Below are 24563 nucleotides of genomic sequence, written 5' to 3' on the forward strand. Positions count from 1 at the left end.
ATGCCACGGTGGTTTTTACAGATGTGAGATTATCACATGACCGGGGTGTGTTTTCTTGCCTTTTCTTGAGATGTATATAGATCTCAACTGAAGCTGGGCAAAGAGAGGGTTCGTCCCAAACAGTCAGGCAGCATGATGATGAAACAAGAAAAGCAGATGCGGAGCTTAGCATCCACATCTTCCTGTGTTGTTTTGCAGTTTCTGTACTGATCCGAGTGAAACACACGGCTCCGTGGGGAAATGGAGCTGGGTTAGCATCCCGGCCTTGCCACCCAGCAGCTGGGCAACCTTAGGAAACCGCAGTGATTCAGCCGCAGTTTCCTCATCTGTGATGCGACAGTGATAAATAATGCCCACCTCCGAGGCTTGTTGTGAGAATCAAAGGAGATGATCTGATTAAATGACGGCTCAGAATGGGGCAGGGCACAATTATGGTTCTCCGTCCTCGTCCTTTTCTCATCAATGACACTGGGAGTGGGTGCGTGGGTGGGTGTAGGAGATGTGAGGCCTCCCCTGGGTACTTGCACACTTTCTTCTCCTTTAAGGGAGGTAGGAGGCTGGGTGAGCACCGGCTGGGCATCGCCCCGGGAACTTGGCCGCAATCCAGGCCACACAATAGTTGTAGGAACATTTGACACTGGAATAACACAAGGCCACACGGCAGGAACAGAGGGGAAGTAAAAACTGCTACGGCCACACCAGGGGCAGCGCGACACGTGTTTCCACGCTTATTTATAGAAGCCGCTCCACCTCAGTGGCAAGAGAGCTTTTGACAGTCCTAATTTATTTCTGGGGAAAATCCTTGGGACAAGATCTTTTTCTTTTCTTTTTTTTAAGAAGTGAGTACTTTAGTAAGTGGGCCGATGGCAAAGGTAGGTGAGCCGAAATGACAGGCACAAAATGTCTTTTTTTCGTAAACATTATTGCCTTGGATTCATAGATAGGATGTTATGAATAGTGTTTCTCGAATGACTTTGTGATAAAATAAATAGGGAAACTACTAGTCGGACTAAAGTATGAGAAAATTAGGGGAGCTCTTAAAGGTACAACACGGTCAGGACCAACATTTGGGTGGTGATGATGGTGATGCTTCCTGTCGAGAAGGTGTACAAATAAAGGTTTACAGCCCCCGATTCTTGTGTATGTAAGGCTCAAAGAATTTGTATGCTGTGGATGTCGCCGAGGTCCTGGGCAATCGACACCTGTTTTAGATGTCAGTGGTTATAACCGATCACTCCCACGATCGTTGGGACAAAGAATGTTTTTGTGTTTTGGGTGCCACTATTTAAAAAACTGTCTGTCACCGTTGCTTCTTTTGAGTCCTGAAGAAAAGGCTCAGTAATGAACACAGGTCCTGCAGGATGCCCGGTCTGTGCTTGCAGGGGGTTCAAAGCACGGGGTTTAGAATCAAACAGAATCACGTGAACCCTGCCCTACTACTTACTGACTATAAGACCCGGGCAAGTTACTTAACGTCTGTAAATGTCAGTTTCCTTGTCGTAAGATGGGGTTGGCTCGAGGATTCAATAATATCATTTTTGTATATTACGGGAAATGCTGAGCTTTTGAAACAAAGAGACTCCAAAATACAGTGGCCTAAATAAGAGCAGTTAATTTCTCTCTCACCTGAGTCCACATCTTGGGTCCAGGCAGGGAAGGAGGTAAGAGCCAAAGTCCAAGGAAAGTGGCTAGTCTCTGACGCTGGAAAAGGGTGAGAAGTGGGATGATCGTTTCCGCCCACGTTCCACCACCATTGGCGCATCTTTGGCACATGATCACACCAGCTGCAAAGAAAGCTGGGAAATGGAGTCTTTCACTGGGGAGCCATGTGTCCAGGAAACCAGGAAGGATGGATTTTGGGGAGACAACTAACAAGTCTGTCACAGTATGTAGCTCACAATGCCCAGCACATAATAAATGCTTAAAGAGAGATGCTGTTATTTTCTTGAATCATTTCTAATATGTGTTCTTTGGATGCATTTCCTCAATGAGATCATTTCCTGGAACGTAGTAGATGCTCAGTATTTTTCAAGTGAGAAATACTGGGTTAGTAAGCAAACTGTTTTTCTTTCAGTTAAGACGTTGCTGTGGATGGCGTGGGTTTCTCCAGTGCAACCTCTTTCCTTTTCTTTTTTCTTTTTTTTTAAAAATAAATTTATTTATTTATTTTTGGCTGTGTTGGGTCTTCATTGCTGCGCGCGGGCTTTCTCTAGTTGTAGCGAGTGGGGGCTACTCTTCGTTGCAGTGCATGGGCTTCTCATTGCGGTTGCTTCTCTTGTTGCAGAGCAGGGACCCTAGGCACGCGGGCTTCAGTAGTTGTGGCACGTGGACTCAGTAGTTGTGGCGCATGGGCTTTGTTGCTCTGCGGCACGTGGGATCTTCCCGGACCAGGGCTCTAACCCGTGTCCCCTGCCTGCATTGGCAGGCGGATTCCTAACCACTGCGCCACCAGGGAAGCCCCCAGTGCAACCTCTTTCATTTGCTCTCTGTTGTCAGCTGGCAGGGCGTGCTCTTAAAGAAGGGCTGGGAAAGCAACCTTCCTGGGTCACCTCATCTGACCTCAGGGCATTGTGGCCCACAGAGGAGGTGTATGTGGGGAACCAGCACCTCCACCACCACAAGTTACCTCTACTCTATGGCAGATGCTGGAGAAGCAGTTTTGAATGAATGAATGGAATTTTTCAAAAAGTCACCCTTGGAAGGACGCCTCCTGTCTCCCCTTGGCTTTGTCTCAGTCAGAGACGTGGTCCTGGGGACAGTCTCAGCCCAGTGTCCCAGGGAGGCTGGGCTGGGGTCCACAAGACCTCTTGGGGCACCCAGGGTCCGCCCCATTCTGGCCTCAGATCAGGAGGGGAGCGTGAAGGGCCCAGCAATCACCAGTCTACTGGCTTCTTGACCGTTTAGTGTCAAACTCACATCAGGGATACTCAGCGATTAGTCTAATTACACCCCTTCTGCCTCTTCCCCTCTTTCCTAGCAACAATTAAATATGCGACGTTTCACAGACTGGTTCTAAGCTTTTCTACAAACAAAACCACCATCACAGCCTGATCTCAGTCACTGAATTATTAATTCCTCACTTAACATAAAACAAATGCCTATGTGAAACAGTTAAAGTACTGCAGGAATATTTATTTTGAGTGACTAAACCATACACTTCCTGTTCAGCCTTAAGGAAAATTGGTCTTTATTATTCCAGGGAAATGTCAAGATCACTGAGTGTCGTAGCATTTTGACCTGTGTTATGGAGAACAAACTCTCCACATGGTTCTCATAAAAATATACATCAGAGATGGCTTCAAACCGAACGTCAAACTTAGTTAAAGGTACAAACCTCTTCAAAGTTTTTGTGAATATCGAATATAACAATCAAATGCACATCAGCGAGAACCTTTTTTTTTTTTTTCCTTCCCCCCCTCAGGGGCTGCTTCATGCTGATGGATTCAACAACTTTGTGCGAGTTAGAAATTCCAAGTTATGTGAGTGGGGTGTCTGCTCTTCAGAATCACCTCTGCTGGGTGTCGGGCTGGGCTTCAGAAAAACTCCTCCTCCACCAATTTTTTAACAAACGTATATAACCACTTATAAAAACATTAAAAAAATTATGTTCTGTGTCTTTCTTGACCTGTGTGATGATTACCTGGGTGTATACATATGTAAAAGTTTATCAAACTGTACATGTTTCTATATGTGAAGTTAGTTTCCAACTAAGTATGAATATATACATATTTTTTCATATGCCATTTTTTCATAAGTATGAATACATACGTATTTTTTCATGTCAGCGAGAATTTTTTTAAGTTCTTCCTAGTAAGAGGTTGACAAGGGAGATGCGTTTTGTGGGCCACTATTTAGTTAATTAAAAATCTTAACTCCGCAATCTACTAGACTCTAGGTATGGCGTTTTGGATCTGATTCCTCGGTATCCTTTGTTGGGACCATAAGAAGAATCAGTGTCTGCCTGGCAAAGGCATGACACCTACTGTTGGTCTTGGCAGGGGGAGGGAGGGGAAAACAGGGTGTGTAAGGGGGAGGGCTGGACCACCATATATCATAAGCCTTAAGTGTTTTGTGGCCCTTGCACTATTTTGTAATAGAGATAATTGTTAAATTCCAAAATGGATTGTGGAGGTATTTTCTTGCTTCAAACAGCTCCAAAGCCTCAATGGTATTGAAGGAGGCTAGGGACTTTCCCGGCGGTCCAGTGGTTAAGACTCCACGCTTCCAATGCAGGGGACACGGGTTTGATCCCTGGTCGGGGAATTAAGATCTCACATAACGTGTGGCCATAAATAAATAAATAGCTAAATAAATAAATAGAGAAGGCTAATGTCTAGAACAAAAAGATGTTAAATTTTAGGGTTAAACTCCAAAAAAATTTAAAGGCTTTTATCAATAATATCATTGATAACACTGATATCAAATATCAATAACTTAGTACCCGATGCCTGATTTTCTTTTCCTTTTGAAGCAAACCCCTCGTTTAGCGACAGCATATTGTCACGTTTAAGGCCGTGGGTCTAACGCCACATTTCCCACTGACTAGTGTATCGCTTTGAACAAGAAGCTGTAAGACCTGGATGATACCTTGTGGAGCTGATCTGAGGATCAAGTGAGTTAACCAAACACCTGGCCACGTGACTAGGGCACGTGAGCTCTACAAAGACAGATACTGTAAGAGATTTCTGCCAACAGCTGTAACAGTTAATGATACAAATTGCTTTGTTTCATGTATGGAGAGGTGATGCACAGACTGAGTTCAATGCTTCAAGTATCCAACTAAGGACAGTGGACCACCTGAGAAAGCATCTAGAGAAGGAAAATTATCTCTTCGTGTGGAATTCTTTGGACTCCATTCCTAGTCGAGGATCTCAGTTACGTAGAAGCTTTAGAACCCAATAGAATGAGGACACCATAAAAACTTCTAAAAATGATCAGGCTGGGCATATCAACATTTATTGAAATACTGAAAAAAAAATTCCATTTTGTTGAGAAATTCCTGGCAAGAACCAACAGGACAATTTGATTTCACTGATACAGTAAGTAATGTCAACAAGGAACCAACTTCACACTCTAAACATTTGCATGGGTTCAGATCCAAGGGAGCAGCAGAAGATCTGTAAGACAAATATTCAGACATGACAGACTTTCTGTTTATAAACATAGACTAACGATAATAAACCAGGCCAAGCCCCAAACCTTCATATTTGAGTCTGCTTTTACTAATAAATCCTGTAGTTGATAAAGCAGTTGCTAAGTCAATGTCCGGTTGTAAGCCACTTAACGATGAACACTAGAGAAAATTCGCTCGCGCGCTTCGCATGGGCCACGGACGCCAAGCGGCTGGCATTCTTGTTTATCAGCTTCTGCCTTTAATGGCACCAGCAGTGTGGCTGTAATCTCCGTGTTGCCCCTCTTTCTAGCTGTTCTCATGGTGTAATTTACTAGGTCAACAGCATACCAATATGTGACATTTTTTAGGTGTTAATAGTCAGTGGGGGAATACTGTCTATTTCAAATAAAACCTGGACTTTTGGCATCAATGTATTTGTTTTTTACAATTTTTTTTGCAATGTTAAGGACCCTCCAAATAACTATCCCCCAGATCTCGAAATTGCTTCCACCCATGTTCCATACCCATAGATGGAACCATTTCGTTAACTGTTGACACTCTTCCCCTCCAACCTGGTTTTTAACTGGGGAGAGCAAAGATGCCGCTGTTTTATTTACTGCTTTGGATATGGACTCTGTTTTTCCGTTGTCCTCTGAGCCACGGAGATGACACGGGTGACCAAGCTTTGCACGAGGGGCTGTGGACGCCCGGCTTAGCTGATGGGTACCCTTCGCATGGACGCGTATTAGAGGTGATTAATAAAAATAATAAAATAATCCTCTTTGTACACACAGAAGTAATAACTAATATCTTTGGTATACAACTTACAACGCTTGGAAAGAAAAACCAGGTAAGACTCCACCCTTGTTAAATTTACTTGAAAACAGAGGAGGTTACAAGTCACATAATTTACAATAGATATTAAATAAACTACAGTAAGAATTATGAAGATTTACAGACATTTAATCAAGTGAATGATTTTAATTCATTAAGACCCCTCTCTGTCTCTGAACTATGTTCCGCTAACTTGACATGCTACAATAAACACATATATTTGGTTTCTTCAGTCTTGGCTATCTTAGACAAAGGCGAAACCAAGGAACAATAAATTAGCATCATAATTGTCTACAGTTGAAACTATGATATACAATATAAATAAACTATTCAAAAGCCAGAAACATTTATGAAAAAATTAAGGGACTAGGAGATAACCTTCATTTTTTTTTACAGTTTCTACAAGTGATTGTGCCGCCGATAATCTCAAAAAAAAATTAAAGTCTAAATGAGATTCCCGTTTTTGATTTTAGTGTCTCACGACATATAATAACTAAGTACTGTTAAAAATAATTACCAATCAGAAAAATAACATTATGGTAATTACTGCTTTAGCTCTTTTGTCATATCACACGTTCCCCCCTCCCCCTAGAGGACCTAAAGAATGTAAACACTCTATTTTATTTGACTTTAAAGTATTAATACTTTATTTTAAACAAATGTTGATCCACATCTGCACAGCTACCTTTGAGAATTGTGAAGTAAGGCAAGACTTCTGTATCTGTGGCATCGCCTGTTAATAATACTGACAGCATCGTTTGGAGAGTTTGTTTCGCAATTCTCTGTCCTCCAATTTGTTCAACAGCAGACTTTTAGACTTAGAAAGGTCAGCATCACTCTCTTCCCTTCCCTTTTGGGGAAGATTTGAATCACTTTACTATCTTTCCAGGCCATACGTAAAGATCACCGTTTCCTCTCTGCGTTTAGGGGATGATCAATTGCAACGAGTCAATTTATCTGTGCATCCCTTCCTTTATTTTGCGTGGCTTAACATGCTTCAGTTTTGTTTTAAACTATTTAGAACTGTGACTACTTGACATCCCAGCAAAATACATTTCATGTTGTATTTTTTAATGAGCTACAAACCTTGATGGTTAAAAAGGCTGATGTAGTCTAACAAGCCTTTCTGCTGGAAATTTTTATGAAATCCTACAATGCTAGAGCTAAAGCTTTCGAAGTTTGTACTCGTTGCCCTTAATATTAATTAATGCCTTATATAAGATCAGAAGAGGGATACTGCCTGCTTTTTTTCTTTTTTTTAACATGAACACATGACAAAACAAACCAGAACATAGTCAAAATGGCAAGCTAACATATTCATAGACTGTTCTTATTAGCTGTTTGCAGGTCTAAGACACAGACATTGAAGATTAGGCTTTTCATGATTTGGTGGAGCTACTAGTGGGTGTGGCTGAGCGCTAGTCCTTAGTACAGATTCCTTGATCACGGGACAGAAGGTGCTGCGTCCTGGAAAGGAAGAGGGAAGGGGCTATGATCGGTGCAGCTGACGAACTCTTGAGAATGGTTTCAGTTCAGCTTTACCACGGAGGAATTCTGGAAGCTCAAATCCCCCGCTGCAAAAGCCTAATGGATAACACAGATCGGTTCCTAGATTTCTTCACAGCGGAGATCAGTTTCACTATACAAGAACTGTTCTGTCCATTTTCATCCTGATGTGGGGTTGGGATCCACCTGTGAGTTCAATTCACTCCATTCCAACGTCTTTTATGCGGAATTCTTTGGGGATGTGACGCCTTTGATTCACAGTCTGCAATACAAATACCCTGATCCATCATTTATTGGCTATGAAGTATTTGATTATTATGCTTTATTAAATTCAATATCTTTAAACCAAGTGTTTCATTCGTGTTGCTTGGAGCCATTCAGAGTATTTTATTTTATTTTTTTCCCTTTCTTCCTGTTCTTCTTTCCCCCCACCAATCTCTTTGTGTTTTGGAAGCCGCGCTCCTAGGGGCTGTAACTAAGCCCGTTTTGCATGCAACATTTCAATCAGCAGGTTGTTGTAGGGGACATCCCCGTTCAGGTGCTTGTAGTAGAGGTATTCCTCGGCCTGCACGCTGATGGCCCGGATTTCAGGTAGTCGGAGTAGCAGCTGCCCGAATTTCTCTGTTTGCTGCGGGTAGTTGCACATTGTATAGTCCAGCAGGGCAGCGTTAACTTGCTCCTGGACACCTTCGACCAACTGGAAGTTCTCCAGGTTTTTGACATCTGGATTTAAAAAAAAAAAACAAAAACCCCACAATAATTCGATGATGTTTTAATTCCTGTTTACCCCAGCAGTGTGTTCAGTCAAAGGAGGTATTTTCCTCCCGACATAAAGCAGACTTGCTACAATGCTCGATATTCAGTCAGCCCCACTCACCAAGCTTCCCGGGAAAACGATCACAAAAGAGCTTTAGAAGAATGTCTTGTTGAAATTCTGCCTACACCTCCAAATCAATTAGACACCAATGGATTCTGAGCAAGGTCAATTCTTTTCATATCTCACAAAAGGAAAGGTTTAAGGATTCCTAAAGCAGAGAGATCATAATATATTGCCAGCAAATGAGTCCCTCTAGGAAGACCTATCTTAACCCAGTATATGACACAATTCATAGAATTCTGTATTAATTTTTCTGATCCAAGGTGAAATCTGTGTCCAGGGTATGATGTAGTTAATTCTAATAAAAAGTGACAGGGTTCTTGTTTCTGTTTGACATTTTCTAAATGATTCTGAAAGCCTTTGACTTGTCTAGCCTATGCTAATGAACCATCTGTACACTCCAGTGACTGCCAGAGGAACAGTCGCTGCTGGGAACTCTCTAAAATATATGTCTCGGTGACTAATGATCTTTATCAAATGAAAGGCTTGTCCTTTAGGCAGAATTCAAGCCAGGATGGCCGGCACCCTTTAACCTGGATGTGGTTTCTAAAGTCTGATACTTCACTTTTCTTTTCCTTCTGGACATGAGTCGCTCACACAGAGGAGACGGATGCAGGCAATCCACCCAGCCTAACTCCTGGAGATGCTCTGCCTTATAGGTCCTCATAAATGCTGAATAGGGGGAAACAGAGTCAAAAGACAGACCGACACACACACACACACAGACAACGAGCAAGGGAAAACGGTGGTGGTGGAATTTCTCTTGTGGAGTTTATTTATGTTAACTACAACTTTTACACAATGTGTATATAGAAGCCTCTGGAAGAAATGCATGGATATGTGTGTGTGTTTACAGACATCCATGCTAAGAAGGTAAACAGATGCATCCACCCCTCCCCCCGCTTTATTTTCTAATTGGAGAAAAATAAATAAGAACGATTCTATAGAAAACCACATAATACTATGACTAAAAGGTTAAATGTGCTAAACTCAGTTAAGAGTTCCCAAAATAACTCTTATCCAATATTTTCGGCTCTATGTGTTGTTAACCTTAGCCTGTATGTATGTGCGGGTCCATTTTGGTATCTCTAAATGCTGTTACCATAGGCTGCCTTACATTTGCTGTTGAAATGTGTCCAGGATGATTTCAGTGTTTACATTTTGAGCCGTAACTTTGCATGAAACATGCTTCCCCCTTTCCGTCCCCAAACCTCTGGCCCAAATTAAAAACAGTGGGGAATTAGTACCGACATAGTGTGAGCATTCGGGATCACATCTATGTCAAAGTACGATGGGAGAATCAGAAATATTTGATTATTTATTAATGAGATGTACAAACAGACAAATGCTACGCTACGAGCTCACGCCTTCCTGTGGCATTGAAACTGGCATTCAAATTGTCACCCACTGGACGGTGTACCCAGGTGGCACTTGACAGTTAGTAAAGCAGTTTCCATCTATCTCATCTAAAATGTCTTAAAAGTTATTTCAAATACTTAGAAATATTAGTTATATTTGGTTCAAAATTACAAAATGTAAACAACTGGAAGTACCTTGACTACGCTATACCTGGCCAGATGACAGAAAAATGCCATGCGCTTATACTTTCAGAGGCTCACCCTCTGCTTACAGACATCAGTCCTTCCTAAAGCTTCACAGCAGAGAACGGGTAATGCAAAAACAGTTCATCTGAATTCTGACCAACTTCTTAGCGTTGTTTCCCTTTACCCTCCACTCAACCCAAAGAAAACATTTAAACTTAAACATGAAACGTAAGGAAGAATTTAGTTTTCTCTTTTATTTACCATTAAGAAGTTGAAAAAAACAAACAAAACCAAACAAGCAACTTCCAGTGTTACAGTGATTTTTAACACAGTCATAGGAAAACAATCGAAACGGAGCACACTATTTTATGCTACAATGAAAGATATTCTCACAGCAAGAAAAGCTAGCAATAGTCACAGAAGTTTATAGGGGAGGAATCTGCACGGAATGAAATGCAAGATAAACGAATAATAGTCTTTTCAGAAAGTTGTTTTTGAAACCTTCTTTTTTTGATAAATGTATTTTTTGAGAATGAGGTTCAACCTTCTGTGATAAGTTATGGGATTCTGTTAAGAAAAAAAAAAAAACCAGACAACTGCTAACAAACATAAAACAAAGGATGGATCATAAGTTCTGGTTTATTCACTTACTATTAGTATATATAATCATTAAAATCGTCAGATCAGCATTTGCTGGATAATTTCTGTGAATACTGGTCCAAACTGCCACCTTTCTCCCCAAAGTTTAAAAAATACACGCAATTTTCCTTCCGAAAGAAAATACTGTGTTTTTAATGTGTTTACCGTTAAACACAAAACAAGTTATGCTGCTAGCTGCCCCAAAGGCACTTACTAACTGAATGTCTATTTTGTTTTCCATGTCTGTAAAGGCAATTTGTAATTTAGTGGCAATGATTCTGATACGTAAGCTACAAGGTCAAAAAAAGAAAGAAAGAGGGATTTCCCTGGTGGTGCAGTGGTTAAGACTCCGCCCTTCCACTGTAGAGGGCGTGGGTTCAATCCCTGGTCGGGGGCTAAGATCCCACAAGCCACGCGGCACGGGCCCCCCAAAAAAAGGAAGGAAAGAAAGAAAAAGATTTTGATTGAATTACTCTCATTCACCGACCAAGAAGTTCCTGGATCATTGCTCTGGCTTATCTCTTTCAGCTCCTGTCTCTCTCACTGCATCTTGCCCTCCTTTATTAATCGTCCATTTCCCTATGTACACTGCCAGCATCTTCCGGTGACATGTTATATATTATATGTTTTAGTCAAGGCTTCCCCAGGGATTTCTCCAATTAATGTTTGCTTTATATCAGTGGTGTATTTGTCCAAGGTTGATTGGTTATAAAATGACCTATTACATTAGCTGTTATGTATCTTATAGCTGTTACGTACCTTCTAAGTCTATCTCCTTTCTTTTTCTAATTTGAGAGCAGCTTTCGAAAACTGATTTATACAATAGACCTCTCCCTGAAATATTTTAAATGTAATAGTGTGTTCTGTTCAAAGAATCCTGTGGTGAATTCTTTTGTGAGTCCCTGGGTTCCTGAGGGTCTTTCATTTTCGGTCTGGCAGGCAGACCTTGGTTTTTCCACTATGGGGAATGTAAATTGGTGTGGCCACTGTGGAAAACAGTATGGAGATTTCTCAAAAAACTAAAACTAGAACTATATTGCATGACCCAGAAATTCCACTCCTGGGTATATATCTGAAAAAAATGAAAACAATAATTCGAAAAGATACATACACCTCAATGTTCATAGCAGCATTATTTACAATGGCCAAAATATGGAAGCAACCTAAGCACCCATCAATAGACGAATGGATAAAGAAAATGTGGTACACATATACAATGGAATATTACTCAGCCGTAAAAAAGAATAAAATTCTGCTATTTGCAACAACGTGGATGGACGTGAAGGGTATTAAGCTAAGTGAAACATGTCAGGCAGAGATAGACAAATACTTTAATGATATCACTTATATGTGGAATCTAAAAACTACAACAAACTAGTGAATATTAATATAACAAAAAAGAAACAGACTCACAGATACAGAGAACAAACTAGTGGTTTACTAGTGGGGAGAGGGAAGGGGGAGGGGCAGGATCGGGGCTGGGAATTAAGAGGTACAAACTCCTACGTACAAAATAAATAAGCTACAAGGATACATCGTACAACACAAGGAATATAGCCAATATCTTATAATAACTATAAATGGAATATAACCTTTAAAAATTGTGAATTTAAAAAAAAAAAAAAGCCAATGGAGAAGTGCCAAAACACAGATGCCACCACCTCTCGGAAGGCTTGGAATTTTCTCTTTCATGTAGCTCACTTGTAGGTACTTTTTAGGAAGAGTCCAGAAATTTAACTGTGCTCCCACAATGCTCATAGAATTCCTTTTGATGCTACTCAATGCCCTTTCCTGAAAAACTAAACATGAAATACATTTAAAACCTTCACCATTTCATCTGGGGTACTCCCCTACCAACCAAGCCCTCCTCTAATGAATGGGTGCTGGCATGTTTGGGAGTCTTAGCTCATCCCTACCAGGAGTCCATAACACAGGAAATTCGTGAATGAACTATTTCCCCCCAGTTCTTCTGTGGTGCTTCATCCCAAAGTCTCCCGCGTTCGGCACACTACGTTTTTCTTTGACGTTTATGTAAACTTCATCTTAATACAATTTATAAAGAAATGCAAGTTAATGAACCCTATCATTACAGATTCTGAGTTGGAAACAGTATGTAAACAGACAGAGGCATCCAACCCTTTCTCCAGCGCCTTTAAATTTTGATGACTGGCAAAATCATTTTGAGCTTCTCCTCTAAGTATCAATTTCTTATCATCTATTCTACTTTATTCACTCAGGGACTAATTACCAACTTTTTATGTGAGGCAGCATTACGATAAGCTCACAGTGGGGTACTCAGATTTTTTTTCCATCCTTACTGGAAAGTAAACCCTTAGGTCTTCTTGAATATATTACAGCTGGCTTTTCGGTCATTACGTGGCATTCAGGCTCTTTCTGACGATGAAGATAACTGATTTCTATCTCCCTGGTACCTGCCATGCGGCATAGGCTGTAAATCTTCCCGGTCAGCACACTCTTTTCAGAGACTGGTCCTTTGCTGAGCAAGGAGGCTGGGGGTCCGGGAGACTCAAATGGCCCAAGAATATAATTATTTTTGTTCACTTTCCACACGTGGGGAAAAAAATCTCATCCTGTCCTTTCAAAGATACAAAAGTGGGGAAAAGAGGTACCATTCTGCACCCGGAGGACACTTCTTTCCCCTGTGGCTTTTGGAGGGGTGACATCTGTAAACTGGCTCACAATTTGTCCTCAGAAGACCCTTTGCTTTGATAAGCCAGCAAAGGAGAAAGGAAATGAATTTTCTATAAGGAATTAATTTTAAAATTATTTTTAAAGGGCTATATTTAAATAATTTGTATAAATAATTTTTCTTTTTTTTTTTTCTTTCTTTTTTTTTTTTTTTGCGGTACGCGGGCCTCTCACTGTTGTGGCCTCTCCCGTTGCGAAGCACAGGCTCCGGACGCGCAGGCTCAGCGGCCATGGCTCACGGGCCCAGCCGCTCCGCGGCATGTGGGATCTTCCCGGACCGGGACACGAACCCGTGTCCCCTGCATCGGCACGCGGACTCTCAACCACTGCGCCACCAGGGAAGCCCTGTATAAATAATTTTGTAGGAACTTCCGGATAGCAACATGCTGGCTCTTTCCTTTACATAAATGTGTGTGTGTGTGTATATGTGTGCACACGTGTATGATTATTAGCCAAGAGCTGTTTTTAGCGACCAGAACATACAATTCAATGTCTTCATATATAAATTACTAACAAGAAAATGCAACTCTTTGACAGGAACTGTGTGTAAAAATGTGGACATAGAGCGTACATATTATTTCTGTATGTAGAAAGCAGCCCTTCCAATTGGTTGGTGCTTCATAAGTTACAAAACATGCTACCATGCTTCACTTATTCTTTCATACCTTATGTATACACAATCTATGAATTCATTCATTCATTCGTTCATTCATTCATTCATTCAAAGAGCCCTGTGCCAGGTGTTGAAGATAGAGGAATAAAAGACACAATCTCTGTGTCCAGTGCTTCAGAGACAAGAAGTGGATGCCCTTGACACACACAGGATGGGCACCTAACCCAGGGCCTGGGGGCAAGAAGGGTTCTTGGGGGAAGTGACACCTGAGAGGTTTTGAGAAACGGGTGAGCTGAGCAACACGGGGAGGAAAAGGTGGCAGGAGACGGCGACCCCCACACAAAGCCTCTGAGACAGGAGACGGGGTCCTTGGAGCCCCACAAAGCGGCTTACCTTCCATGGAGGAGAGCAGGGTGTAAAGTAAGGATGGACCCTAAGGTTTAGGACTGTGAAGGGCGCTGCACACCAGACAGAGTCTGCATTTTGTTCTGGAAGCCGTGCAGAAGCATTGCAAGATCTTAAGAAGGAAGGACGCGGTCAGCTCTCTGAGTCAGAAAGAGCAGGTGTGTGGAGAGGATGTCGCAGGAATACAGGTGACAAGCGCGGTGGCCATGGGGGTGGGGATGGACTTGAAAGGCATCAAGATGGGTGACTCAACAGAGCTTGCTGGCCCCGGATTAGTCGCGAGCAAAGGTCCTGGATGACACCAGGCAGGCAGGCAGGTGGTGGCCATCCCTCCAGCAGGAGTTGGAGCAGATTGGAGGGGCAGCCATGGTGAGTTTAAGGAGCATGTGGGACATTCCCTAGGGATGTAGGGGAGACGGCTGGAGATACAGGTCTAGACGCAGCAGAGAGGCAGGCCTGGTGTCCAGATCTGGGAGCCGTCAGCGGACAGGTGATGGATGAAACCCCCGGAGTCGGTGGGATCGTGTGGACAGAGAAGGGGTCAGTGGTGGGATTCTGGACACAGCCAACTTGCCAAGGATTCTTTCTTGAGAAGGCATTACAGGTGTTATGAGATTTAGACTCAGAGAGATTAAACAGCTTTTCCACGATCTCTAAGTTAAGGACACACCCAGAGAATGGGGGAGCGGCTGACATTTAGCAAGTGCTTGTCAACGTGCACAGGATTTTTTTACATATCTCATTTAATACTGTTAAGAATCTTACAGGGAAGGTATGATCCTCATTTTCCAGGGAAAGAAACAGGCTGAGAGGGGTTCAGTGAGTCACACATGTCCTGAGCTGGAATTGGTGTCTCCCTCGAAACCCCTGGGCTCTGCCCCACGAGATCACAGAGGTGGGACCTGAGCCCCAAAGGGCTCGGGACATCCCAGTCCCAGAGCTTTCCCCCCCACGTCACAGCCCACAAGTTCCTGCCACCTGCGGGGGTTGGAGAAAGGGGTGTGCTGGTTGGTCCAATAGTTCAGTTTCTAAAGGGTCTCATAATCCCTGAATGAAATTTTCAGAGAATTTGAATGAAATAACATACTCCTGACACTTACATTGACGTATTACACACCGTAATCGTCTTAATGCCACAGATCATGGTTAAAAATAGTCACAGCTGACACTGAGTAGAGCCCAGCCCCTGCCACCGGGGCTGTGGAGGTGCCGGGACTACGAAGTAACTTTCTCCATTCTAACCTGCTTTATATTTAGAAAAGAGGGTTTCATCAATTTAAAAAGTCTGAAAGCCACTTGATTTTTGACAGGAATGGTGATCTAATCTAGTTTCAAGCAAGTCACTCAGTCCCCTCTGAGCCAGTTCTTCCATCTGCAAAATGGGGAAATAATTCTTAGGATCGCCGAAGAGTAAAATGATACCTTAAATATGAATGAACTTTAAAAAGTGTACAAGCATTGTCTACTCACGGGGCCTTATGTTTCTTATAGTTTTACTGATAAAATTTGGAGATTTTGTTTGCTTCCAATACACACCTGGAAGGTAACCTTTCTACACAGCACTGTGATCGTTTTCCTGCCATGAAGTTGCATGGACAAAACAGAATCTCTGATGTTGCAGTTTTCCAAAATTAATGGAAGGTAGAGGGATTACTTGCAAGTTTATCCCATCCTCAATCACAAAGAGTATTCAGGAAAACATGGCCAAGGCTTAAGTTTCAGTTAAAGATATTCCACCATGTTTTCTTAATTTTGAAGCCCAATTTCCCCAAACACATATGACACTCTGGACAAAAGGCTACTAATGCAGTGCCTCACATGGTTGCTGAAAAGTACAGGCTCAGGAAATACCACTGCATAAAGAATGTCACCCGCAGTGGGCCTGCCCTTTTGTCAGTTTCGCTTTCATAATATGTCACCCCCAAGGGGCAGTGGTTGTTCTCCCAAAGGAGAAGAACATTCCTCACTAATCAAATGTCGTGATTTCTAGTCCTGATTCTGTCTCCAACTGTGAGATCACGAGCATGTCACTCTTTGGGGCCTCAAGTTTCCTGGCCTGTGAAGGGCAAGGGCTGGACTTGATGATCTCTTTGTCACCCAGCTCTAAAAGTCTACAACTGCGTGATTATGAGCCCAAATTTTGGAAGGAAGGTGCTGGATTGGTGTCGCCAACAAACAAGTAGGGACAAGCATCGCCCTGCACCCACCCCATCACCTGCGTTTTCACTCAACGGTCTGGATAGGACTTCAATTCTCCAAGATGGTTTTTGGCCTGAATTACAAATTATTTCAAACTCTGTTTAGTATGTAGCCATGATTTGACACACCGTGCCACAGGAAAATGGTACCTGAATTCATTTATGTCCTAGCAGCGCCCCTCTTTACAAGGAAGGGTGTAGCTTTTGCATGGACTTGAGGACAAAGCTTGCAGAAGTTGCAAAGCTGCCTCTGGGTGCTGACACGGGTCAGGCACCCTTTCCGGAAGTCTACAGATTATAGATTGGATACAAACGGCGTCACTTAAATGCGTCGAACAAAACACTGTTCCGTGAGTTTACAGACATGTCCTTCTCAGGATAAGTCGGACGTCCTTGCCCCAGTCTAACCCTGAGACCACATCTCTGCCGGGCTCCTCTCTGGACACAGCGGTCCTCTTGCTTGTTTCTGCCTCAGGACCTCACTCACACTTGCTGTTCCTGCATTCGGGATGGTTCTTCCCGATCGTGTGGGGCTTTCTCCCACACGTCACCCGAAACTCTGCTCACACATCAGCCCCTTGGAGAAGCCTCTGTGGAGAACCATTTCTAAAACAGCGCTGCCCCACTATCAGATCACTCTGGCTCCCGACTCTGCCTTAAAAATATACGCCACGTGTGCAAGACCTATGCGTGCCCCGTGTTTGTTCATAGACACACAGTTCACGGTAGCCAAAAGGTGGAAGCCACCCAAGTGCCCATTACTGGGTAAAGAGATGAACAAAATGTGGTCTCTACATACAATGGAATAGTGAGCAGCCTTGAGAAGGAGGGACGTTCTGTTACAACGTGGACAACACGGATGACGTCGTGGATGAACCTTGAGGACATTATGCCAGTCACAAAAAGACACATACTGTATGATTTCACTTATCTAAGGTGCCCAGAGCAGTCAAATTCATGGAGACAGAAGCAGAAGGGCGCCTGCCAGGGCCTGGGGGGAGCAGGAAATGGGGGTAGTTTAATGGGTACAGAGTTTCAGTTTTGCAAAATGGAAAGAGTTTGGGAGATTGGTTGGACAACAACGTCAATGGACTTAATACCTCTGAACTGTACCCTTAAAAGCGGCGAAGGCGAGAAATTTTATGTTCTGTAGAGAACAGACTGGTGGTTGCCAAGGGGGAGGGGGTTGGGGGAGGGGTGGAGTGGGAGGTTGGGGTCGGCACATTGTAAGCTATTATATACAGGATGGATAAACAACAAGGTCCTACCGTACAGCACAGGGAACTACAGTCAGTGTCCTGGGATAAACCATAATGGACAAGAGTATGAAAAAGAATATGTATATACGTATAACTGTGTCGCTTTGCTGTACAGCAGAAACTAACACATCGTAGATCGACTATACTTCAATTAAAAAAAAAAGAAATTTTATGTTCAATTAAACATTGAATAATGTACTGTACGTGTAGGTTATTAAACATAATGTAACAGACACCTGAGAATCCACTGCTCTGCAGAACCAGATGGCCACCGACACCCTCCAGGTTACCTGTGTATTCCTTCCGTGGACCAATTCCTGATGCCATAGAGTGACCGCTGTCCATTTTGTGTTTCCTCTTCCCTCACATCCCTAAACTGTACGTTCTTACTGATGCTTGACTGACTTTACAGTATACGGTTATTTGTCTAATTGTTATACTTGCCTGTCATCCTCACAAGAAGGAAAGCTGTGGGACTTCTCTGGTGGTCCAGTGGGAAAGAATCCACCTTGCAATGCAGGGGGTGCAGGTTCGATCCCTGGTCAGGGAACTAAGATCCCACGTGCTGCGGGGTAACTAAGCCCACGTGCCACAACTACTGAGCACACGAGCCACAATTACTGAGCTCGTGTGTCTCAACTAGAGCCCGGATGCCACAACTACAGAGCCCACTTGCCCTGGAGCCTGCCCGCCACAACTAGAGAAGAGAAAACCCACACGCCGCAACTAGAGAGGAGCCCGTGCGCTGCAGCGAAGAGCCCTCGTGCCTCAACACAGATCCCGCGTGCTGCAACTAAAATCCGACACAGCCAAATAAATAAATAAAAATGAAGAAGGAAAGCTGTGAAGGTCGGGACTTGGTCTAATTTGCAGCTGAGCCCCAGCATCTAGGCCAGTGCACAGCACAGAGAAAACCCTCACTAAATACGTGAGGGATGAATGAAAGAATACACTTCTTGGTTAAATACTGCTTGGCCCTAAAGCAAAATCTTTCTGCCCTTTTTCTTCTTCTTTTTTCTGGGGGCCTTTGACGTGCCGTTATGCTTCCATATCAAATTCACGGCAGACTTTGTTTCCTGCAGAACTGTTTCATAATCGTAAACAAAAAGCACCAACTCCACCCTGTGTTGTGCTTTCTAGGGACACTGTCTCAGTGGGGATTCTGGCTGCGTGCTTTGCCCGCAGCGCCAAGGCAGCCGGCGTTTCTTGCCTCCTTTGCACCTTCTGCGTGTAGAATGTTTATTTCCTCTGCTGCGCCGTCCACCCTCCCCCGCGCACTCAAGGCCCCAGGCTCAAGGCTGCAGGGTATGGCTTTATTCAGTTCTGTAGATCCAACCACTTCCTGGACACCCTGCCTGAATGGCTAGCGGGCATCACAAACCTGGGTGTGTAACACCACACGCTCCATTCCCTGGTTTCTGGGAGACTGTCCCAGCTCCTAATTTTCCTGCACCGATTTTCAGACCAATGTCCCCCAGCCTTGGCACAGACATTCCGGCCTCCAGGAAGCCTCCCCCAAGCCCATCTCCGTTTGCCCATCACAGGGGGTGCTGGATGTCACCTGGTTACCTGTCAACTGTGAAGACAGGGATCTCGACCTTGGTAACAGTCACCCCTCCCCAGGCCTAGCACAGTGCCTGGACCAAGTCGAACCCCCTTCACGCTTGTTAAACGAGAGAATACATTTTCACATTAATTTACACACATCCATCTTCGCCTTGTTTGTGTCTGGAAGGCCTTCCTGAACCTACAGTCCCTGTTTCCTACCTCTCCTCCTAGACGGCATCCTCGTGGAGGCCCAGATGCCCAATATAGATCCTAGGAAACTTGCTACTTTGAATTAAGGTCCCATGAATATGAACCATATGCAGAGTAACTCCCTAAGGATGGACTGAACACCTCGCATGAGCCCAAGTTCCAGCTACTAGACCCTTAGGCAGTTTCAGAGTTCCTCACTTGGTTACACTCATAACCAATTTCAGCTATAACAGTAGAACACATTTCCTATCATTCCTCTCTAAACAATGAGGAATTTTTGACTCAAAATAATTTCACAATTTGATACAAAATTGAAGAAACTGAGTTCAATGTGTAGGAGAAGGAAGACCATCTGGTTTGTTTGATGTTGTGAAGTGGTAGGTAATCTGAAGATGTTGAGAAAAGTCTATCTGGGGGCTGTGTGCTACATCAGGGACCAACCGCTGACATACGACATTCATTATTTTCCTTCTCTATATACATTTGCAATTTGTTTTGCAGAATTCCGAGGGATACAAATGGGGAAGGAAGGCTATACTACAGGGGTTTTAAGATCAAGAATTGAAACAGATTGTAAGTTTTATCAACCTCTACATGCCACTTGATACTGAAAGCCACATAAAAATGCACGGAGAATGAAAGGGAAAAAAAAAAAAAAAGGTCTCTGGCTGGGAATCGATGGAATATTTTGAACCAGGAAACAGAATTTAAAGGGGCACAGGATGAGACAATTTCCCGGTCTCCCCCTAAATTTCAAATAAAGCTGTCTGTCAAACAGACTTAATATGAAGGGCAAATACATACAACGTTTTGATAAAATAGGTAGCATTTCGAGTTGCAGCTGCCCTGGCCGGCCGGCCTTGGGAGCCTGGGTCCTTATCTTGTTATAAAGACCATCTGTCCCCTCAGAATAGGAAATGTCCACATGCATAAAAAGCTGTCCTTCTTCAGAGAAAAGCTCCGCACCCCACACTCGTAGTCACGTTCTGAAACAGTTTTTGAATCATACGTTTGCATTTTTGATTTCTACTCAGGAAAAGTCTGCAGTCTTGGCCAAGCTATCTTATTCTCTTCGAATAAGGTATGGGCTTCAGTTTGTTCATAGGCAAGTCAGGCCTATGAATAAACCAACGTTATCATATGAAAGAGAATTAAACAGGCAGATGCAAGTGGGGATATATTAAGCCAAACTTAAGCTCCAGTTGTTGAATTTAGCCTGGCCTCCATGTCTGGTTTGCCTCAGGATAAATTCAGCTTTCCAGCTAATCGAATGAGGAAAACTGCCTCAGGTATGATAAAATTTACAAGAGAGGCTGTCCAACCGCTCTTGTTAAAAATATTAGCTTAAAGGCATTCTTATCATCTTTGGGATGAAGACCGTATTTGCATTCAATTATTTGATTTCAAACTTTTACGAACTTGGATCCCATATTAGCTGAGCCAGTTAAAATATTATTTTGTGGCAGAGTGAGTGACAAACAGCCCAACTCAGTCCGACGTACTCAGCTTTGGTTAGTGTTGTACAACTTTCCTACGGACTCTGGGAGAGATTATTTCTAAGAGAAAAAAGAAAGGGTAATATTTGAGAATACAAATGTACATTTAGTAAACAAGGTACTGTATTCGCAATACACAGTTGACTTCAAACATTTTTCCACGATAGAGCCATAGTCCGGAAGACAGAAGATGTAATCTTCTAGCTATTTCTACCCATACAATCAACACTCCTTCATAATTCAGCATTCGAAAGAAATCCTTTTTTTTTTTTTTCCTGCCGTACGCGGGCCTCTCACTGTTGTGGCCTCTCCCGTTGCAGAGCACAGGCTCCGGACGCGCAGGCTCAGCGGCCATGGCTCACGGGCCCAGCCGCTCCGCGGCATGTGGGATCTTCCCGGACCGGGGCACGAACCTGTGTCCCCTGCATCGGCAGGCGGACTCTCAACCACTGCGCCAACAGGGAAGCCCAGAAATCCTTTTCTTTAAAGGGCTCTCGTTAGTCCACAGGCAGCAGCGCAATTGCATTGCCAGGGGCGGTTTGTTCTACACACAAGGCTGGTTCCAGCCTGTTTTCTCTGTCTTCCAGGCCTGGGAGGTGGTGAGGGATGGAAAGGGCCAGGGATGAGAAGGGCCGAGGGTCCGGGGGAGCGGGGGAGAAGAGGGAGAAGTCTCCTTCCAACTAAAGAGCGGGTGGAAATGTCAAAAAAATAAATAAATAAAAGGCATTCGACAATCTCCCCCAAATAACCAGTTTGTACTGTATCGCTTGTATTACTCAGACCTCAGGGCCTGTAGCAGATTGGGCAGGAACCTCAAGGAATCTTCTCTGGTACCAAGGCCACCAGACGGTAGGACTGTCTGGTGCCAGAAAGACACAGATGTGTCTCCACCATCCAGCTGTGCTCCCGACCCGATTCCCTGGGTGATAGGGCCCCGGGGATATCACTGCTGTGACTTGGCTCTCATACTTCCCGCCCAGTGGCAGCTGTGATTAGATGTGAAAGAATCAAACACAACACCCGGTGCACCACTTCTCATCCCACTCATTTCAACAGAAACCAAGACGTGGATGTAACACACGCATCATTTGAAAGAGTAAGTCTTGGTTATTTTAAAAGAAGGAAACACATTACAGTTAAGTCGATAACAAGAATGTGTAACAAGGTAAGGAATTTTGCCTCCCAAACGGCAAGAAATAGACTATGGGAAACTCCAGCACTGTCTGTGGTTGGTGCACGAATTAACACTCAGCTACTTGAGCTCTATGCAAGTTGCGTTTTATTTTTGATCCGAAGTTTAAAGAATGCCTTTCTGAGTCACAGTGTGAATATCTAACTGCGGGGGAATCAACTCTATCTGAAACCAGCAGCAGAATCAGAAATTCAAGGAATTAAAAGTACTGTTTATGTGTCATCTATTTTAAAATCCATTTTTTAACTGTTAAAGGCCTTTTGTAAGGGATTTTATGAAATATAGGCTTAGCGTGTCTTACAATTTCTGAGAATGAAACATGTGTTTAGTTCTTTGAAATTTTATCAAAGCCTTTTCATCTATTTTTATCTCCCCTCCCCCAACACTCCTGGCAGGCCGGGCACCAGCCTTCTGAGAAAGACACACCATGGATGAATGATAGGATTGGGTGGAAAACCTGTCAGAATTGGGAAGTTTTTAATGCTGCATCTGATGTTCCCAATCTTCTTTTAATTGTACCCCACTGTGATAACTCTATTATTTTGGAAAAAGCATTGGGGTGAGATCACTAAAACTGCATTTCTTTAATTACATGTGAATTCGGCTTTCTGTTGCCAAGTTGAATTAGTGCGGTTTCTTGTACTTCGCACGTTCTGTTTCCACTTGTACTAAAAAGTAACATCACAATCAGGAAAATGCTTGCAACTTCAGGCCCATATGAGAGCTGTTATTTGTATACGTCTGTTCTAAACACCCAAGGTTTTTTTGTTTGGCTTCTTCTTTTAGTTTGTAGTGTTAAAATAAAACTACTCTTTAAGAGCTAGATACACTTGTTACTTATCGTACATCATTTTCCTCAGCTTATTAAAATTCCGCTCAATAAGATCAGAGGTTGAACGAAGGGGGGAAAAAAATCATTCGGCTGAACCCAAGACTTACTTTGAATCATTTGACTGTAAAAAGAAAAGAGAGGGCTTTGGGGTGAGAACTAAGGGGGAAGGGAAACTGATTACCTAACAAGATCATTAAAGCCAAATACTTGTCAATTTTTTGGACATAAGTGAATAATTCATCCAACTGCTGAGGGATATGTATTTGTAGGTGAAAGACAGAAAATCCATCACCGATTTGTTTTGTATTTGTTTAACGATGTGGCAGAGAAAGTAACAGGAAAGATGAGACTGAGAACTTTTAAGAGCTTGAAACATTTTGCAAAGGAAGCTCTCCACACCCCACCTGCCCGCCTGGATGTGTCTGTGGGTTTTGCTAAGACAGTGATAGCGCTGATAATACAATACCTTATATTTGATCATATTTGTTCTGGAAAATATTGTGCTCAGTTCTAAGCCTGCAGGGCAAGGGAACGATGAATAGGTGGTAACCATACCTTTCCACACCCAGGTATCATGAATTTAAGAGTTGGCAGAGGTTGGCGCTCTTGGGGCTGTATTATAGCCACGCTTGACTATTTAGGGTAATTATTGATCCTTGCATTTCCACCGCTGGGAAAAGGGAAAAGAGGTGATTTTAAATCTGTGAACCTCTCACTGGCCAGCTGACCTTGGAACGAGGAACAGGTTCCAAGCCTCCGTTTCCTCATCTTTTAAATGTATTTTAACAGTCATTCCCACGAGGCAGGACGGTGCCCAGGCCGTAGAGTGTCTTTAGTCATTTCATCCAGTGATATTTCCTTGGTGAGAAGTAACTCCAGCGCAGAGAAGGTTCTTCCTGACCCAAGGCATCCCCCAGAGCGGCTCTGGTAAGGGTCAGGGTCAGCGGCGGAGATGCTGAGCTGCCGACCTGCTCACTGTGCTAATTCCCACAGTCAGGGCGTCGCTCCCGTGGCCCCGAGGAGGAGTCCTGGGTGGTGCCTGCCGCGTCTCATGGGCATTGCCTTAAGTATTCAGTACATGAGACAAAACACTAGATACTCTTCCCCTGTGCCTCGTGGGGGCCCAGTGACTGGACCCACATGGAGTCAAGGGCAGCTCCACGCCACTCAGCGCCTCTGAGGTACAGCTGGTATTCGTAACAGCTCTCAACTTGTGAAGCAGAGGACTGAAATAGCCGTTTAAGATTTGATTTTTGGATAATCTCCCGATTATCTGTTGTCCTTCAGCCTTCATTAACAGAGAAAATCGGGGATAATTTTTAAAATTCCAGAGTGACATTAGATCACAAACAGCAATCTGGGAGCTGATCTGACTGTGACCAAAGGCAACAATGACTCCAGAACCGGTGAGGTTCTTCCAAGAGTGAACTGTGCTGTGGTTATTCTTTGGTTGTGAAGAAATAAGGAAGCTTCCCTTTCCTAAACTTTAAAGAAACACTCCTTCAAAGCATTAAACACATCTCAAAACAAACAAACAAACAAAAGATTCTTGAGATGCTGTCTTTCTCCCAGTCTATTGTGTAATAGT

General features: G+C 43.3%; 1 protein-coding gene across 1 annotated transcript in view; it reads right to left on the minus strand.

The window, feature by feature from the left end:
- Positions 1-4687: 4687 nt before the first annotated feature.
- NR5A2 (nuclear receptor subfamily 5 group A member 2) overlaps positions 4688-24563 on the minus strand; it is a 128391-nt gene continuing 108515 nt past the window's right edge. The window contains exon 7 of the mRNA XM_022561991.2: positions 4688-8176. Within this exon, the coding sequence (XP_022417699.1) occupies positions 7929-8176 (248 nt within the window). The 3' untranslated portion in view covers positions 4688-7928. The remainder of the gene's footprint in view (positions 8177-24563) is intronic.

This window comes from Delphinapterus leucas, chromosome 1 (assembly GCF_059928025.1).
Source record: "Delphinapterus leucas isolate spDelLeu-1000000601 "Yukka" chromosome 1, BTC_Dleu_Yukka2, whole genome shotgun sequence".
NCBI lineage: Eukaryota > Metazoa > Chordata > Mammalia > Artiodactyla > Monodontidae > Delphinapterus > Delphinapterus leucas.